General features: G+C 38.9%; 2 protein-coding genes across 6 annotated transcripts; one reads left to right on the forward strand and one right to left on the reverse strand.

The window, feature by feature from the left end:
- Positions 1–270: 270 nt before the first annotated feature.
- LOC104894583 (histone acetyltransferase GCN5) lies at positions 271–17,392 on the reverse strand. Of its 5 annotated transcripts, none has more exons than XM_048643945.2 (13): positions 16,630–17,388; positions 15,038–15,102; positions 14,803–14,883; positions 14,481–14,552; positions 13,388–13,556; positions 12,442–12,485; positions 12,075–12,174; positions 11,498–11,566; positions 10,460–10,511; positions 2,673–2,791; positions 1,718–1,811; positions 1,005–1,146; positions 271–547 (listed from the first exon to the last, which is right to left on the reverse strand). In XM_048643945.2, exons 1-13 carry the CDS (start codon positions 17,260–17,262, stop codon positions 487–489), a joined length of 1,701 nt encoding a protein of 566 aa, XP_048499902.1. In that variant the 5' UTR covers positions 17,263–17,388; the 3' UTR covers positions 271–486. The 5 variants fall into 5 exon arrangements, with proteins under 5 accessions (XP_048499902.1, XP_010679149.2, XP_048499903.1 ...); XM_010680847.4 differs by having other exon boundaries at positions 10,460–10,514; positions 16,630–17,387; XM_048643946.2 differs by lacking the exon at positions 1,005–1,146 and having other exon boundaries at positions 10,460–10,514; positions 16,630–17,390.
- Positions 17,393–19,562: 2,170 nt separating this feature from the next.
- On the forward strand, positions 19,563–20,483 carry LOC104894693 (protein ELC-like). The gene has a single exon (XM_010680985.2). It carries the CDS (start codon positions 19,563–19,565, stop codon positions 20,481–20,483), a length of 921 nt encoding a protein of 306 aa, XP_010679287.2.
- Positions 20,484–20,808: the final 325 nt, after the last annotated feature.

Here is a 20,808-nt window from a genome sequence, read left to right on the forward strand (position 1 = left end):
CTGGCTAACTTTCACCGTGAATTTTACCAATTTGGATCCTCTAGAGTACTAAAATAACTCTATAAGATAGAATTTGAGCAATATCAACCATTGAATAAAAATCAATGGTTCATATATTCTCTTTCCAAAATCCCCTTATTTTATCTCATCAAAATCCACTTTCCACCAATATGAGCCACTGATTTTGGCTCAAATACAACTCTACCTTGTCGAGTTTCACTAAAACTCTAGAGGACCCGAACTCGAATTTTACCCCTTGCAGTCGAAAAATTTTAATGAATTAACTGGTTGTCTGGCTCCATTGCTTTTTGCTAAATAAATATGCGTATCATTATTATCTACAATGACTACAAGACAGTCCAACAGGAATAATGAATCGCATCTCCTCAAAGTATATAATTAGTGTTCAAGTCGCATATATACACACTACAAACGGGGTCCCTTAGGCTGTATCTTTGGATCAAGATTGCACACTTGCCTGAACTTTTACTTCAGGGAGGAGACTCCAGCCTGCAGATTTGCCTTACTCGTGAAATGTGCCTCCAGCCTGCCGAAAACAAATAAAATATATTAAACTAGAATATAGAGAATCCAGGAAAAAGAGGCACAAAAGTCGAAAAGGATTTTTTCTGTCGAAAGATACATGGGCATTAGGGGAGCTTGTCTTGGCAACCAACCATTTGAGTCTCTTAGGGGACTCAAACGGGGGTAATTTGGTCATTTTATGCGTTGGAAGATTTCACGCGCGTGTGGCTGACATTTGCTTGGTACCAATGCTAGGTTATAATGGTACCATTCTCCGAAAATATTGATACCTTAGTACCAGTCCTGATAACAATTTGATACCAATGTCAGGTTATAATGGTACCATTGTGTTTTATTTTGGGTGTTTGAGTCTTTTTTGGACTCAAACCGTTGGTTACCAAGCCTTTCTCGGCATTAGGGCTGTCTTCTCTCAAGAGTGAAACTAGAGTAGAATAAATGTACTACACAGATTAACATGCCTGGTTGCACACTTATAATAGATTGTTTCTGGGGAATTATAAGTGCGTGCATTTTCAAACATTCTTCGGGAATCAGCAACAAACATCTCAAATGTAACATAATACATCTCAGACTCCACCCTCTTTGACATAGTTTTCAGATCTGCACCATAAAAGAAAAAAAAATGTGATTTAAGTATCATACATTTAAAACTTGTTTACAATATCATAGCTAAATTCCATCAGTCATACTGAGAGCAAACTCAATATCGAAGTACTGACTGGAGGTACCATGAAGCATTTGTAATGGAGTAATTCAACTTTAGTTCAAACACGCAATTTCAACTAGTTCAACTAGAAACAAAAGATTACATGACAATTGACAAGTATCAGCTAAATGGAAGGACGCAGCAAAACCTATGGGAATAGAAGAGCAATGAAAAACGAATTTCCTTAGATGCAATGTCAGATGTGATTACTAGTTACAGGTATCTTAGAAAAGAGGAGATTAAGACCTAAGGTACTCTTCATAAATCCCTACAACAGAAATCCTCAAGCATCCAGATGTAAATGATAATAAGCTTGAGACATACTTGGGGGAACATCCCCCCCAACCCCTCCCCCAGTTACAGGCCCCCCAAAACGCGTCTGTTTAGCAAGGCAAAGAACAGGACAATTGACACATGCAGTTTTGTCATCTCAAGCACTAAATTATTAAGAAATACTTTACTTACCAATGGGATTCTTGATGATATCATAATAATCTGGCACGTCACGTGCATCAACTGGTTCCTTAAATGGCCAAGCATCCGGATGATCTTGCATAGACTGCTTAAACGAGGAGACATATCATCAGTTCTAAACTTCTAACCCAGCGCTTGAGCCTTCATAATCATTGAAGAATTAAAGAGAAAAAACCAGGAGAAGGCATTACACCACACTCAGACTAGAGGAGCTAGCTACTTAAATGGCAAAGTATCAGGATAGTCCTGCATAAATAACTGCTCAAAAGAAGGAGACACATACCATTCACTAGTTACAATTACACCAACACTTACATTTACAAAAGGCTTCAGCATTATTACTATTTTAAACATTGAAAAGAATTCAGCTTGGGTTATATCATTGTTTCTTTATTGTCGACAATTTTTTCAAGGAGTTTCTATTAATTTAACGTAATATATCCCTTCTCAAGTCCGGATTTAATTCAGATCCCCCCGGGGGCCCCACAACAAAAAAGGTTAGCCCATTGGCATCCTCGTCAAGAACATAAGCTTGGATGACCATGCCAAGCTTCAAGACAGCTCAAGCTTAAATTATGCTAATTGTCTCAAGCTGGAGCTTGACTTGGCTTGACTCCACTGTCATAGAGAAGTATTTGGAAAGTCCCACCTCCACGGAGCAATCAAAACACATCGAAATGATGCTAGCCATACTTAAATATAAGGATTTGCCAAAATGCCGTCCGAGTATCATAGGCTCTTCCCTCTCATATCGTAACCAAATCTAATGGTTGATTAGTTAGTTCACTTAGTTGTACCTGGCGTCCTGGCTTCCTCCTTGCGTATGTGAATAATAGTGGTAATCTAGTATAATTTCTTAGCCAAATACAGCTATAGAGCAAGAAAAAGAAAAGGAAAGATATGTACAAGTTAGACCTCTAGAGCATGAAGAAGAAGCAGGACTAACCTTTAAGAGTGAGCGCATGAACGCACTCAAAGATTTTTGATACGAGGTACTGTCACCCGGTGCAATGGGAAGTTTAAACCTTGAATATCCATATTGATCAGGTGTCCACCCAGCCTCTCCTACCATAAGAGATATTAATAGAGTTACTTTACCACTCATGTTATGTGATTGCATAGCTGTGCATCAAAATTTTGAATAGCATTACTAAGAGTGAAAGCCAAAAATGCAAATCGTTTAGATTCATAAGACAAAGTATATGAACCCTCAAACTGGAGCTCTGCTCTTCCACATTTTTAACTTCTTTTTTTGTTATAGAATCCAACCCCACCACCCACCACCCCTCAAAAAAGGCAAATAGAATCACCAACTCATAGAACCCGAGAATATAGAAAGGACAAAGAAAGAAGCAACATGGGAAAACCTAACATCACTTACCAAGGCACGAAGCAAGAAAAGGAAATTCAGTTTGCAAAATGCAATACCAAATTTCAAGCCAGTCATAAAGTAAAAACTTCTATTTTGTTTGTGCACGGTAACAAAATTCATATAAAGACTGATACCCTTTTCAGCGCACGAAATTCAGACCAAATTTCAAGCCAATCAAAACGTAGAAACTTCAACTACAGTATACTTTCCCTTTTTGGCAAACATCAGGAGAGCAATGCACTATGTATTTATCAATTATGTTGCGCAAAGAAAATGCATTAGTGAAGAATAAAAAGAAAAGATAGAACAATGGAGCAAGCAGGAATGCAGGATATACTAGGGTTGACTGGTTGTCATAAACCAATGTTATCTCTGACATATTTGGGTCATGAAAGCTAAACATCTGCAAGCTGTAGGTTGAAAAAATAATCTAAAACACTCAGTGAAGAGAAATATATCAAGGAATATGCTGGAAACCAGCTTACTTTTCTCCACAATAATGCAGACTAAAGGATTAATAAGGAAAAACAGTAAGGATATGTTGTATTAACTGGATCAAAAGATCAACAATGGCATACAACTGGGCTCACATTCGAGAGGTGAGTCTCTCCCACTACAACTCTACTACAATTAAGGAAGTAATTTTCTGGATACCTCACTCAACTGACCCAGCTATTATTATACTACATTCTCCTTCCTCCCTTCTGACCTACAATCATTAGGAGAATTTCTGGTACACAAAATCAGGAAGGAATGATCTCCCACTACCCTGCTCAGCTCCTCTACCTTTTTGCCATCTGGCCTTCCCAGCCCAGGTCACCAGTCATTTGTTTGTATCTGGCGCACTACCCTTTTTGTCCCTCCTTTTGTAGGTGATGAGGTGTCTAGTAGTACTAGGGTGGTGTGCTGCATTACCCCGCCCCCAAAGAGCCACCTTGTCCTCAAGGTGGAAGGTGGGAAATCTGTTGCTGACGGCAGCGAAATCCTCCCATGTAGCCTCCTAAGTAGGTAGGTGCTTCCACTTAATTAATACTTCAGTAGGGTTGGGAAGATGAGGTGAGTTTGACCTGATGTTTAGTACGGCTTTAGGTTCAGTTTCCATCACTAAATTGATGGTTGGGGTGGAATTATGGGGTTTGCAGATCTGTTACCAATGGCCAGTTTCAATTGGGACACATGAAACACCAGGTGTATGCGACTCTCTTCAGGAAGCTGCAATTTGTATGCTTCCTTACCCACCTTCTGTAAAACCTTGAACGGCCCATAATACCTGGCTGACAGTTTGTCATTAGTTCTCCTAGCCAGGGAGCTTTGTTTGTAAGGTTGCAACTTCAAGTAAACCCAGTCACCTGCTTCTAAGTGAATCTCCCTTCTCTTCCCATCTTCATACAATTTCATTTTGTGCTCAGATCTTAATAAGTGTGCCTTCAGATCATCCAAGGTGGCATCCCTCTCTATCAACTGCTCCTCCACTGTGGAAACCGATGTTTAGCCCCCGGTGTACTTGGTGAGATGTGGGGGGTCCCTGCCATACAAAGCCTTGAAGGGGGTGCAAGATGTGGCTGAGTGCAGGTTGGTATTGTACCAATACTCAACCCAGTGAAGCCACTTGTTCCAAGTTCTCGGTTTACCATTAACAAAGCATCTCAAATAGGACTCCAAGCATTTGTTAACCACCTCAGTTTACCCGTCTGACTGAGGGTGGTAAGTTGTGCTATAGTGAAGAGAGGTCCCTTGCATTCTGAAAATCTCCTTCCAAAACAAACTCAGAAAAACCTTGTCTCTGTCCGAGACAATAGTGGTAGGTCTACCATTCAACTTGATGATCTCTTTGGTAAACACATCAGCTATCATGGGGGCTGTGAAAGGGTGTTTAATGGTGATGAAATGTGCGTACTTGGTTAGTCTGTCAAACAACAACCAATACGGTGTCCTTCCCATGAGATGTGGGTAACCCCTCCACAAAATCCATACTTATGTCCTCCCATACTTGGTTGGGTATAGGTAAGGGTTGGAGAAGTCCTCCGGGGCTTAGGGAAGAGTGTTTGCTGCGTTGGCAGATGCTACAGGACTGCACATACTTCCATATTTCCCTCCTCATTCCCGGCCAATACCACTCAGCTCCAAGTCTTTGGTAGGTCTTCAAATCACCCGAATTCCCCCCTGTAGGGCTGTCATGGTACTCCCGCAATAGAAGGGCTATTAAGAGGCTATTTTTGGGTAAAACCAACCTTCCCTTGTACAAAAGCTGTCCATGTTGCAGAGTATAACCTTTTGGGGTAGGGTTACCTTCCAAAATGTTCTGGGAGACCTGTTTCACGAAGCTATCCTGCTGTATTTGGGGAAGCCACTGATCCCACGCAAATCTGCAGGTGGTACTCATCTCATTACACTCATGAACTGCGCTGCGGGACAGGGCATCCGCTACGGTGTTGGTGATGCCGGATCTGTAGCTAATGTCGAAGGTGAAGCCCATTAACTTGCTGACCCACCTTTGATATTCAGGCCCAATTTCCCTTTGCTCCATTAAGAACTTGAGACTTTGTTGGTCCGTTTTAATGGTGAACCTTCTGCCCAACAAGTAATGCCTCCATTTCAGCACTGATAATACAATAGCCATAAGCTCTTTCTCGTAGATTGACTTGAGCTTGGCCCTATGTCCCAATGTTTGGCTATAAAATGCGATGGGGTGATCATCTTGGCTGAGAACCGCCCCTAACCCATAGCTGCAAGCATCAGTTTCAACTGTGAAAGTCTTGGAAAAATCGGGTAATGCGAGAGTGGGGACAGAGGTCATGGCTGTTTTTAAGTTTTCAAAGGCAAGAGTGGCTTCGGGGGTCCAACGGAAATTGTTTTTTTTGAGGAGTTGTGTGAGGGGGTTAGCAATTTTGGCGTATCCTGCCACAAACTTTCTGTAATAGCCCTTGAGCCCGAGGAAACCTCGTAATTCCTTGAGGTTTTGTGGGATGGGCCATAGAGTCATGGCCCTGACTTTGTCTTGATCAAGAGCCACTCCTGCTGCTGTGATCACATGGCCTAGATAGGCAATTTCAGCACGCCCAAAATCGCATTTTTGGAGGTTGGCATAGAGGTGATGGTGGGCTAAAGTTTGTGTCCGGTGCAAGGAAAAAAAATGCGGTCGCGGTCGCGTTCGCGGTAACGGTCACGTTTTCGCGGGAACGCCCCGTAACGGCCAAATAGAACGTTTCGCGGCCGTCGCGGCGTGAATTTTTTGGAAAAATTCACTTAAGTGGCAATTTCATTTTGTTTTATATTTTTTCACTTTATGTTGTGTCTAATAGTATTATAAACACTGTTTGGGATATTTACAAATATATTTTAAACTTATTTTTTTATTTAATTTGCTATTTGTAGTTTTGTTATTCACTACAAGGCTTATTAATCGATAAGTAAACTGGATAATGCTTTCTTTTTTAAAACAAAACCTTTGTTTTTACAGATGGAGGAGAAAAATAATTTAAAAGATCTGGGAAAATGGACAAGCGTTGAATTCTTGAATAGATGGAGGAGAAAAATAAGGTTTCTTGAAAATTACAGTTGTAAAAGAAATTACTGTGAAAAAAAAGGTTTTATAAAAGAAAAGGGAAAAAAGAGAAAACTCATGCACGTGATAACCATAGACTGCATCTCTTCTGTTTGACCAACTAGTAAAGCCTATGGAGTAATAAAACAGAAAAAGAAAAAAAAAAGAGAGAGAGAAGGAGAAAAGAACGATATATGAGTTTCTCAGCAAACTTACCTGTCTCACCGGCAGATATGGTGCCAGAGCCGACCGGAAATCTCTTGCCGGCATATTCTGCCTTGACAGATGACGTAGTGGCTGTCAATTGCATCCCTTGTGTCACGCATATTAGGGTTTCTATGAAGGTGGGATCTAATTTAGGGTTTAAAAGAAGTATTTCAAAGAAATTAATTGAGGGGTTTTGATCGAAATTGAGATTTAATGATCAGGTAAGATTTAAACTTTCAGTTTAAGTTAGATCTAATGATCATGAGCCTCTTTTCTCTTTAACTTTTTCTTCCTTTATCTTTTTTTCAAATATAACGGGCGTTCTTATATAAAACCCGTTACAGAACGGCGTTCCACCGTTACAGAACGGCGTCGCGGCGAGTTTTGTGTGAATTTTAACTCCCGGCGTTATAACAGTGTTTCTCGGAACGGTGGGTCTGAAATCCGTTACAGAACGGCCGTTCTGTAACGGAACGGACGAGTTTTTGATCCATGGTCCGGTGGCAAGGTGTTTTTGGTGAATTTCATGAGTGGGGCTGTAGATTAGGATGTCATCAAAAAAAACCAACACGAATTTTCGGAGATATGGTTTGAACACATCATTCATAAGTAACTGGAAAGTGGCCGGAGCATTGGTGAGGCCAAAGGACATCACCATGAATTCATAGTGACCTTGATGGGTCCGAAATGCAGTTTTTGGTTCATCCCCAAGTTTCATTCTTATTTGGTGGTACCCCGACTTCAAATCAAGTTTGGAAAACACGGTGGCTCCCCTTAGTTCATCCAGCAACTCATCTATAATGGGGATGGGGTATTTATGTGGAACAGTAGATTTGTTTAAAGCTCTATAATCTACACAATAACGCCAACTCCCATCTTTCTTTTTTACTAGGAGCACTGGGCTTGAAAACAGGCTGTTCGAGGGTCGAATCAGGCCAGCTTCCAGCATGTCCTCAATAAGGTTTTCGATTTCATTTTTTTGAACCTCAGGGTACCTGTAGGGTCGAACACTTATTGAGTCACAACCCTCTTTTAACAAAATGGCATGTTCGTGCCCTCTATACGGTGGCAGCCCACTGGGTAACTCAAAGACTCCCTGATTGTGGTATGCAATGTGCTGTAAAAACCTCGAAATATTAGGGGTTTTTTTCACGTTCCAAGAGATTCAACTCCACCAAATATCCCCCTCCCTCCTTTACCAAGGTTCTCACCATGTTCTTCAACGATATTAAGGTTCGTCCCAATGAAGGGTCCCCCTCTGAGAGTGATCACATCCGGCCCTACATTAAATTTCAAGGTTTGGGTTTTCCAATTGTTGGTCATGGTACCCAACTTCTCTAACCATTGTATCCCAAGATTAAATCAGAATTCCCCAATTCAAGAGGCAAGTAATCCTCAATAATTTCTATGCCTTGTAATTTTAAAAGAACTGATTTGCACTCACCTTGACCTTGAATGACCTCCCCCGTTCCCAAGGTCACTCCAAACTCCTTGGTAGGTGTAATGGGAAGGTTCAGCTTCTGGATGGTTGTCTTGGACAGGAAGTTGTCGGTGGCTCCAGGGTCGATCATGACCACGACTTCTTGTCCCTGGAAGCTACCTCTTATCTTCAAGGTTTTGGGGGTAGTGATCCCTAACACCGAATTTAATGAGATTTCAGGCTGGTTTTCGGTGTTTTCCCCCTCTTCAACACCTTCCACCTCCGTGCCACCCAAGGAGACCTCCGCCTCTTCCTCCCCTTCCTCCGCGCTAACCAACACACTGAGTTCTTGCCGGCGGCATTTATGACGACACTCCATTTATCATCACATTTAAAACACAAGCCTTTCTCTCTCTTTTGTTGCATTTCGTGCTCGCTCAGCCGTCGGATTTCTCCCCCTCCACGGATGGTTGTGTTAAGTGGTAAGTTTCTGGAGGTGTAAGGTTGGGAAGAAGCCGTGGAGCGTTGGAATGAGTTAGATCCACTCTGGTAAGAATTGTAGGGGCTGGGATTGGGTTTAGAATAAGATTGTTGGGGGGGATATGGGTAAGGGTGCGAGATTAGGTTGGCCCCATCCTTCTTGGGACGGCCCATTTCAATTTATCCTCGGCCTTAATGGCCATCTCCATGGCCATGTCTAAAGTGGACGGGTTTAAAAGTCTCACTTCAGCCGTAACATCACCACTCAGTTTGTTAATGAATTGGCCCTTGGCCACTTCCTCCGGTATTCCCTCTAGTGGTGCCAACAACTCTATAAATTTTCTCCGATACTCCACCATGCTGCCTACTTGCTCATGGGCGAGCCACCGCCGGTCTAAACTGCCGGAGCACCAGTCCCTTCAGACCCTCCCATCTCGTGATCTTTCTCCTCCCATTTTCCCATTGGAACCACAGCAAGGCGAAGCCCTCTAAGGACACGACCGCCGCCTCCACTTTCTCCGCTTCCTCCAGCCGACAGAAACGGAAGTATCTTTCTGCTATGAGAATCCACCCGTCGGGATTCGTTCCGTCGAATAATGGTAGGTCGAGTTTCAATCGCCAGTTGCCCAAGGTTGTTGCGGTGGTGTTTAGGGTATTTGGGGGTGGTTGAGCAAATATTTCTTCGTTGTGTTCGGGGTTGAATGGTGGGTTGAAGGGTGGTGGTCGGAAAGGAGGCTGATTTGGTGGCTGCGTGGGTTGGTTGTAGTGATGGGGTGGTGGATGTGGCGGAAAACCCGGTTGTGGGGAATGGTTAGACGGGGGGTTGTGGTGTGGTTGTGGGTGAAAAGGTGGTGGCTACTGAACACTGTGGGTGGCAGAAGAATCTTGGTTAGGAGTTCGGTTGTTTGTGAGAACCTCCTTCATCTCTGCCATAAATTTGCGTTGCTCTTCCCTCATTAGATTCAACGCTATGTCATGGTTTTCCCTGTCTCGGTCCACCCTTACTTCCAAGCGCTGACTCATCTAAGCCAACTCACCAGACAACTTCTCTCCCATGGTCTGCTGGTTTAGCATTACCTCGTTCAAGGTAGCGTGTAACCCAGCGAAATCTTGTTCCAAATGTCCACCCTTTGCAATTGCGTAGGGGCCATGACCGATCACCTTGCTACGATACCAACTGCTGGACACAAGCTTACTAGACTCCACAATAATGCAGACTAAAGGATTAATAAGGAAGAACAGTAAGGATATGTTGTATTAACTATTAACTGGATCAAAAGATCAACAATGGCATACAACTGGGCTCACATTCGAGAGGTGAGTCTCTCCCACTACAACTCTACTACAATTAAGGAAGTAATTTTCTGGATACCTCACTCAACTGACCCAGCTATTATTTATACTACATTCTCCTTCCTCCCTTCTGACCTACAATCATTAGGAGAATTTCTGGTACACAAAATCAGGAAGGAATGATCTCCCACTACCCTGCTCAGCTCCTCTACCTTTTTGCCATCTGGCCTGCCCAGCCGAGGTCACCAGTCATTTGTTTGTATCTGGCGCATAACCCTTTTTGTCCCTCCTTTTGTAGGTGATGAGGTGTCTAGTAGTACTAGGGTGGTGTGCTGCAGAATAATATTATGCATCACAAAGTACAGAAAAGATATCCCCTCAAAAAGAAAAAGTACAGAAAAGATAGACCTCACTTACTCAATCCTGGAATATCCTCAACTTTGAAGACCTTCTTGGGAATGCCAGCCTCCTTCTGAATAATATAATACACAGTTAGATGAATTCTGGTTGTGTGAATATGATAACCACTAACTTGCGAGAAAGTTTTTCAGAAATTATCCGTAATTGTGTCCCTTGACCTTCCATGTGTTACACTCAACAAAAACTAAGTAAATAATACAGAAGTCAATGTTATAATTAATGAGTTTCTTGCATATCCCCCGACCATCTTTACTAGCATAAACAGCATGTAAAAGTACTAGCATCATAAACACAAAAAAAAAAAAAAAATCTTACTCATTTCTTATTTGCTGTCCACAGCTCTCTATTATCATCTTTGTTAGGACTAAGGAATCTCACCCTTACAGCCTAACATCCTTAAAAAATTACGACCTATTAATATCACGAGCTGAAGTAGTATAGGCTATGCTGCTCTAGCAGTAAATTAAAAAGTGCACTGAAGCTCAGTGTCCAGAGCCTAGAAAAGCATCTTAATCAAGTAGTGCGCTGTGGGACTCTGCGCACCACTTTTACCTTAATGCATGTTTTTGTATGATATTATATTATGATGAGTACTATTAATTAGGTCCTAAAAAATGCACTACTCCATGTGTTTCCCAAGATTATCTGCATAGTTAGTTCGGCACAAAGATTAAAAATGTGTATTTTACTACTTTTTTTGGTCGACACTACCCATGTGGATGGGCCACACATTGAATCCAAAGCGAGCAAAATTTGTAACCCATTGTGCGCAATTTTTTTAGGACCTTCAAATAAGGCAAGTATGCTAACATTTGTGTCCTGTGAGATGGAGCGTAAAATTACAGTTATATTTATAGCTTATTTCCATATAAAGATTGAGTGAAACGTTCTTTATATTGAATAATTTTTTTATAAATTAAAGATTAATGTGCTTCCTTTCACCAAGGCATAAGACACTGCCTTACACCTTCCTTTTAACCTCCCAGACATCTTAGTGCACCTCATCCCTACTAAAATGTTGGATAGTGAGATTACCTTCTGAAAATCAATTCCAGGGTAGACAGTATGACAATTGGAGAGCTCCCTGATTTTCTCATCAATGGCCTGAATTATCCAAACAGTGTAGCTATCAAAATAATATGATGAACCAGCAGAATAAGAACTATCAAACTGACATGACAAAGATCACGTAACAGAGACTATTACCCACCACTATCACATAGGTCAGTAGGGGTCATTTGATATATGGAAATGAGAGATGGGAGTAGAAATGTATACTAAATATAAATATAGGTGTACCGTGTATCAATGAAAATTTTCATTGCCACTCTCCCTAATCAAACAAAATGATCCCCGTGTACCAAACGAGGCGTAGGTTATATGTTTTATGACTATAAAAAATGAGGAAAACTATCGACTTCATACTGTAAAAAGAATTCATTCCTAAACTGCTCCGTGACACTAATATTCTAATACTAGCAAAATATGACACAAGGCACTTATTGAACTGCTTATAACATATAATATTGTTAATCAAATGGAAACCACAAGTAATAGAAGAGGTAGGGGATTACAATACAAATGCTATTTTTGCAGGTCCAAAAATTCTTACCTTCCTTTGACGGTGGATCATGGTTGACAAATCTGTATATGGAAGCTTCGGATCAATTTTGCATTCCATAAGAATCCCTCCATCATAGTCTTTAATGTACCTTAAAAAGGTGATGCATAAACAGGTAAATGTCAAAAAGAAATAGAACACTTATCAAGTTAATACATCACTAAAACAAAATACGGCTTTTATGTAAAGCCATAGAAAATCCACTCAGTAAGCAAGTGCAGCTAGTTGGTGATAGCTGCAGGAGAGTGCTTTAACCCAGCCAACTATATCACATACGTAAAGGAAGACAGCGAGCAAATGTCAATTACTTATAGAACTTTGCTTCCGGTACATACAAGTGGCACAGCATGAAACTTACCCATGCCATATGTCCTTCTCCAAAGTGATCTCTTTAGTAAACCCCTTCAGAATATAAAATTGGGATGATGTCAGCTACTGTTTCCATTTAAAAATGAAAATAAAAGGGAATGGGGGAATTTCAGAGAATTGCAGCATTAATCAGTTGTAAACGTAAAACAGATTAATATAACATGAAGAGTCGTGTGAATCCTTCCTCCTTTAAGAGCTAAAGCCCTCCTTATAGTCACATTTTCGCAGCTAGAAGTCCAATAAAATGAGGGTAACCATACGACAGAAGGAGTCATTTTATTACATTCGATCCAGAGGAAAAAACAATCCCTGACATTGAAGGCCGAATTATCACTCTTCATGCTTCTGCCCATGTTTACCTTGGTTTAACCTACGTGATAGCTCTGACCTCAACAAAAAACACACTTTCAGAGGTCCATTTAAATCACATTTAACATCCAATCAGGAAATCACCGTGAAGCCCTTCTTCTAATTCTCTCCTCTGGAAAAGCTACATCTTATTTACCACAAACACACTTCTTTCCCACTTTTTTTTTTGTTTTGTACAACAAACACACTCCAAATTTAAGCTTATTGTAAATCAGAGGGAGGAAAAAAAAACTAGAACGAATAAGATCTATCTAGCTGCATCTAGATGCAATTGACATCAATACAAGGACTAGAAACCATCATAACTCTCATGGCCATGTAGTTGTTTCACAACTCCATTTGGCAATAGAACAAACCATAAACAATGGAATGACAAGGGACATGTTTAGTGCGGACTACGCTATTTCTTCAGCATTGTCATTTTGAGCAAACTCGTTCATTGTACTTAAATAACAAAGCATATGTTGAAAAAACTGAACACCTTATTACAGCCTCGGGTTAGGTGGCCACTAAATCTAATGAATCTAACACAATGACACCAAAAGAGACATTTGTAGTAGCTGCACCTGTTTGATGAAATATCCAACAGCATTATTGTCTGCATATGTAAGAAAATGAGTTAATCCATCAGCATCACGAGCATGCTCTTTTAGTTGATTCATCAGTCTAGTGCCATAGCCTTTCACTTGTTCATCAGCAGTGATAGCACAGAAAGCTATCTCCCCAAATTTTTGGCTGTCAAATATCCAGGATAACACAGTTTAAAAGCATAAATGACCATAAATGCGTATACAGAAGGAACTACTTCCTATCTATGCAGATGTGGTAGCTTATGCACACACAACAAGACAAGAGAAGGAACTTGAGAAGAAAATTGGGAATTGCGTCCCTGCATTTACTGTATGTAGTTGTGCAAAAAGATTTGTAAAACGCACAAGAAAGTGCAAGTCCTATGAGACTGTCTGCACTTGAAAAATAAGTCAGCCAATATAAAAAATCTGCCACCCCCGAAGTTTATTTTTCTTGTCTTCTACTCTTGTTAGAAAAGTACAAATTGGACAATTAAGGGGGAAATACAAGCCTATGGTGCACATAATATCTCCTGAAGGTCATGTTCCTTATTACGGGGACTTGGAAACTCTGGAATCTGGATACCTCTTCTTTAAATGATCAGCAAGTTAAGGGAGCTTAAAGTCCCAATATGACCTTTTCTTTCTAATGAAGTTTTAATATATACCCAAAACCGACCCTAATACATATTACATTTATATTCTATGCAGAAATTTTGACTTCTAATGTTTCAGATTTGGTGTATCCACATTTCTTAATATTTTGAAAATCTGTGATTCCCTGTTAATATGTTTTCCTTTCCTGTTTCCATCACATAAATATAAGCTCATACACGAAATAGTGACATGTTTTTTCTCATGACAAATGTGCGTAGCATTCAAGTATGCACAAAATAAGGACCTGTTGGAAACTGTTTACAGGAGCAGACCCAGATTGAATATCTGTACATAGCAAAGCAACATAAGCTAAGGCGAGTTTTAGGATTCTCTATTTTCCCTTTTTCCCGTGGGGAATATGAGTATGATCCATCCTACACAATAGAATAACAAAGATAATGAAATATCCTGAGCATATTGTTTACCAGTTTACCTCTTGTATGGACGGTAAGTGATGCCACCAACAACAGTCGTACGTCTGATAACCATCACTGATTTATGGTTTCTGCGAAAATTTCAAAAAAATACAGAATGAATTCCTTGAAAGCATGACTATAAATCAGGAAACTGAATCTGAAAATAAAACCACACTTGCAAATTGCAATATATCCCCTCCTTCACACCTCTTCTCCTATTCCTTTCTCAGTCTTTCCCTGTCTGCAGGTCAGAGACCTTTTTGCAGAAAGATTCCATGATGTTTTGGATAATATATGTACAGGTCAGAATAAATTTGCAATTAGCTCCACAACATATACCTGTCCATAACAAGACGGACAATGTATTCCTTTGGCATGTTAGGAAGTTGCCTGGCGAATATATTTTTCAGACCTATCAGCCTGAACAACCAAAATAAAATATTTCAATGATTAGCATCACTAAACCTTAAACACTCCAATGCAATAAACAGAATCGTAGGCCATCACATCCTTTTTCACAATTACAAAGAGAAAATCTGTTCACATAGACATATATCAAGTAAGATTAAGATACCAAACCATATGCTCATCAACTCCATCATTTGAAAGACTTAAGAATCTCAGTTTTCCAGTTTCCTCCTGCAAGATTTAGAGATATTTCTTCATAAGATTGACAAAACCCAATCCAGAAAGGTAGAACTAGAATATCTAGACTGGGAGGAAAAAAAAAGAGCAAGTTTCTGTTACACAGTCCATGGGTCTTTGTATTGCTGGCATAGCATGACCTAACAGATATATATTCAGGTCATTAAATAAAAGTATGTTTACTAACACCATAAATATTGTTACTAGTACCAGTCCAGTCTACCAAACCTAAAAATATGCTCAATCTTCAAATTAAAACCAGTGTCGCATCTTGCTCCGGAACGTGGAAAGGGTTTGGGGACAGTATTCGGTTTCTGGGGTATAGCCTAGTGGAGGTGGGAGATTTTCGTGCTAACCACTTTGCAATTCTGAGGGAGGGTGGGGAAATTATGTGACACTGTTCAAGACTAATAAATTCAGATAGACTCGACTTCACATAATTTTAAATTTCCTCTTGGGCAAATAACTCTAAGGGTGTGTTATGCTCAGCGTATTTTAACTTAATAGTGGAAAAACATGTTCAATTTGATCCACCGCTGTAATAAGTTCAGATACAGTCGCTGTGAAAAGGGGGGGGGGGGGGGGAGGTTCACATAAGTCTCGATAAAGTCAAATTCAATGCAATAGAATTCTTGCCCCGTTATAAGCATTTATCAACAAAGAGAAGAACAAGACAAACCAGAATGAGCTGAGGACAATATCTTCCCCCGTTATATATTTCAATAGACCAACAATTTGTAAACTTTGTTCTTTTAACATAGTAAATAATACATCAAATTCCTTGAGCTCACCAAGTGGATTCATCCAATTTAGTTCAGTTATCTTCGTTTCACCATCCAAAAGAAAAACATCATCAATGGAGGATGTTAGAAGACTAAACATACTAAACTATCAATCAAACGCTTCTTAATCAAAGGTTCACCAAATTTAGTTCAATTATCTTCATTTCACAATCGAAAAGAAAAACATCATCAACAGAGGATGTTATGAGACTAAACAAACTGAACTATCAATCAAACGCTTCTTACTCAAATTAATCAAAGGTTCACCCAATTTCGTTCAATTATCTTCGTTTCACTATCGAAAACAAAAAATCATCAATGAAGAATGGTACGAAACTAAACAACCTAAACTATCAATCAAACGCTTCTTACCCAAATTAATCAAAGGTTCACCCAATTTAGTTCAATTATCTTCGTTTCACCATCGAAAAGAAAAACATCATCAACAGAGGATGTTGTGAGACTAAACAGATTAACTATCAATCAAACGCTTTTTACTCAAATTAATCAAAGGTTCAACAACAAGCTTTCCTAATTCAGCAAAATAACCTAGCTAATTAAATTACTCCTCATCATGAGCCATGAATCTCCCTAATTCGCAACGACAAAATTCACACAACCAGAACAGCTACACAGATACACAATAACACAATGCTAATACCACTGTATACAACTTCAATTCACGCACAAGAATGTGGTAAAAAAAACACAATAATTTAACCAAAATTAGCAACAATACCTCGCGCTTCAAACCTTCTTCTCGAGCACTATAAGCGCCACTCGTCTGAATATTCTCCGTAAAAAGACTCTTAACAGCATCATCCTTCACCGTCACACCACCACTAACACCACCACCAGAACCACCAACAGCAACAGAACCACCAGAAATCGCGCCATCTTTCGCCGAATCAGGAACCTCAACCTTAACCAAACCTCCATCAACCTTACTCAGCTTCGAACTTCGCGGCACATTATCAAGTCTCGCAGCAGTAAAAGTACGAATCGACGACGAATCATTAGGAGGAAAATTATCGTTGTCATCATCATCGTCGTCGTCGTTTTCGGCAGGAGTAGCGGCGGCGGCGTCGTCGGAGGAGTTATCGGCGGGAGTAGCGGCGGAAACGCTGTCGAGGTCGTCGGCGGTGTCGGCGGAGAGGAAGGAGGAGTGAGCGGCGTCGTTGGCGGGAGTTGGAGTGGTGGTGGTTGGAGGAGGAGGGAGTTTGCGCTTGTTGTGGTGAGGGTGGTGGTGGTGAGAGGAGGTTGCGGCGGAGACAGAGGCGGAGGAGTGAGACGGAGATTGGGATTGTGAGTGCGAGTGAGAGCTGCGTGAGCGGGCGGCGGCTGCGGTGGTGGGGTTTAGGTGGGAGTCCATTTGCGGAGGATTTGAATCTAATGGGTTAAACAATGTTGGGGGAGTAATCGCATAACATTTAATCCCACCGGTCTCCTCTTTTTTTCTTTACCATCGGACGTGTTCGGCAACTGTAGACGTGGTTGTAGGCTTGTAGCTTTTCGCGATGATAGTAGTTGTTTGATGTGGGTTTGTTTTTTTCGGCATAAAATAGTTGAACTGAACTAAACTGAATTGAATTGAAGTGAACTGAATTGAACTGAATTGAATTGAATTGAATTGAACTAAACTGAACTAAATTGAACTGAACTGAAATGAATAGTGATATGTGAGAGTAAAAGTATTGTCTAGATCTGAACTGAATTGGACTGAAAATAAGCTGTGGAGAGCAGACCCTTAGTAATTTGGTATGTAATGGTTAGTTGTTAGGCGTTAAAGTAGTGGTATAAAATATTGATGTTTGCTGAGTAAAGATGTCAATGTAATTGTTTGTAAATAATTAGTTAATAATTTAAACAAAAGTTTAAGCTAATATTTCTACACCAGTATCACCATTAACCACAACTCCAAAAGTTATAAATTTTAGTTTTTGACACCACTACTTGAACTATAGTTCAACCACTAAACGTTACGCACATTGTATAATTACCTAACTAAACACTCTTACTTTTCTTAATTAGTCAAAACACTAAAAGCTACCTCAAAAACTTTCGCCAAACCGTCTGTAGCTTATGCCCTGTGGAAGGTTATTTGGCTCTGGCAATTTATCCATGCTTGGTTGAGTTTATAGTACTTTGTGCAAGAAAAATTATATTATTTGGAGAATTGATTTACGCATCCTACGATTTCTCTCCATGTCCAACGCAATTATGGTTTCCTATGATGATTCGTGTACCATTTTTTTCTTCTCATTTCCTTCTTTATGTCCTAATTCTTTATACTTTCTTCATTTCTTTTTATTTATAATAATTGACTTTTACACTATTTCCAAGGTTTAATTAGTTTTATCGTTGGTAATTTATAGTTAAGAAAATTATATTAATGTAGAATCTTATTAGATTCGTGTCAATATATATTTTCTAAATATTTACTTTTTATAATAATTAATATTAATAATTAAATATATTAAAAATTAAAAATTATACGTTAGCAAACGTGAAAATCAAACTATTACAAATATAAAAAAAAAAAACAAGTATTGTTTCTAAGTTCTCTTCCTTATGACCACCAAAGTGGGTAACAACTGATTATACTCTTAGGCCTAGGTAGTTAACGGTTATACTCTTCCAAAATAAAGAGTAGTTAACGCTTATACTCCTTCACTATTATAAGTTGTACCACAAATAACATGACCACGTTTATTAAGTTAAAAGTTGACTTCATAAATTAGTTATAGTGGTAATACTTTAACTTAGTTCCTTCAAGATGAACCATCATCAATACGTGGCTTAGTTTTTGGGACAGACGAGTATTTCCAAAAAAAAATATGAACGCCATATTCATTCTTCCTAAAACATGGATTATGTGCTAGGATGTATAACATTCATTGTGCGCTTAAAAAGAACATACTATTTATATAAAAGAATACAAACTTTTTTTTTAATAATTTTTCGACCTAAGAAAGAGCACACAACTTAAAATTAAAGAATATGTAAATCTATATTTATAAAAGAATACAGGTTAAAATTAAAAGAATATTTAGCAAATGAACATATGTGCTTAAACTAAAAGAACATACCTTTCAAATTTAAATTTGTAAAAGAAATTTTTGCAAAAAGAAAATGTTTTTTTTAAAGTAAAAGAAGTAGTAAGATTTAAGGAAACAAATAACGACAATTTTTTAACAATCATAAAGTCTAAAAATAATAAAACGACGTAATTTAAAATAATAAAACAACGTAATTTAGAGAAAGGTGCATCATCCTCAAATCCATGTTCTATTTGCGCAATCTTACACAAGAAACCGATGATATACCGCGTAAACAAAACATAATGGCTCACTAGATCAAATTTTTTTAAAAAAGTATAACTCTCTTGGTCAAGCTTACTAATTTAAAATATTACAAGCTTTGATGACCTGTTATCTTAGCCCCTAAGATCAATTAGTAAAATGAAGTTTGAAAGTCCATGAAATTCATATGAAACTCCCATACCATTGCAAGAAAACTTCCACGTAACTAAAAACCAAATCAAGACTTTTTCATCCTAAATCTTTATTAGTTTTTAAACTACTATATATTATCACATAAACCCATCTCCTATTTCTCAACATAAAATCTCTAATCTTTTCATTATTTGTCATGACACCAACATCATCTTCAATGGAGTTCATTGATACATCCCTCTTTGAAACTACTACCTTTAAACTCTCCTACAAAGATCCTATTCAAAAAAGGATGATTCGAAACCATTTCCTCGAATTTTTTCAAGATTTTCCTTCTTTTATACCATCATCGAACACATTTGTCAATTTTGATGGTACTACTATGAACCTTTTAAACGTTAATGGCTTTCTTTACGTTTCAGAATTCTTACCAGAAGTACCTCTCGTTATATGGCTTCATGAAAGTTACCCTTATAAATCTCCCATGATCTTTATCCCATCAAATCCTGAGTGCCCAATTCACAGCAATCATCCATATATTGATCCATCTGGTTTTGTTACACCACCTTATATACTAGATTGGCACCAAAAAAAGAGTAACTTATGTGAACTTGTACATAACCTTGTACACCTTTTTCAACATGATCATCCTTCCATGCCATCTTCTACATTGAAAGCGACGATCCTAGATGATCTTGTCGCGAAAATTTATGATGATTTAGCAGTCTCAGATATTCAAAATCGACATGAAATCGAGAAATGGTCTAACAAACAAGCAAAGCTACAAGAAAGGGGTAACAAAATAGACCATTTAATTAGTACCCTTGAAGAAGAACATGAAAATTTGGAGAATAGAGTGGTGGAACTGAGAGATTATCATGATAAGCTGCTAGATTGGGTGAGGAACAACAAAGATGCTGCTTTAGTAGCTCAACTTGAAATAATTGGTGACAAGTCAAAAATGGTAGATTGCAAGGCTGAATATAATGCTATAGATGATGTTATATATGCATTGGATAAGGCTCTTGAACAAGGTGTGATGAGTTTAGATGTGTATATGAAGAACATCAGAGTGCTAGCTAGAGAGCAGTTTTTTCTCAGAGCTAGGCTGCTTAAGTGGAAAAATTCTAGATTCTAAATTTCATGATTGTTTTCATAAACTTAAAGCTTCATAATGTGTATAGAATTGTTAGGCTAGTTCTTCTATCATGTCTCTAGGATTTTTCGTTTCATCTGATATTCTCATGTCAGAATATCGACACTTTAGTAGGGTATATACACTTCATTTTAGGCCAAAATCACGAAATATTTTTAAAGTATTACCAAGTTAAATACTTGAAAGCATGCCTGCATCTGACACAAATTAAATACCCAAGTCTGAGTAATTTAGGTTCTATCAAATATGAAGAATTGATTAAACTTGACAATTTCATGAAGAAAAATTTGTTTTAGATTACTGGACC

The sequence above is a fragment of the Beta vulgaris genome, chromosome 5 (genome assembly GCF_026745355.1).
Source record: "Beta vulgaris subsp. vulgaris cultivar EL10 chromosome 5, EL10.2, whole genome shotgun sequence".
Classification (NCBI taxonomy): domain Eukaryota; kingdom Viridiplantae; phylum Streptophyta; class Magnoliopsida; order Caryophyllales; family Amaranthaceae; genus Beta; species Beta vulgaris.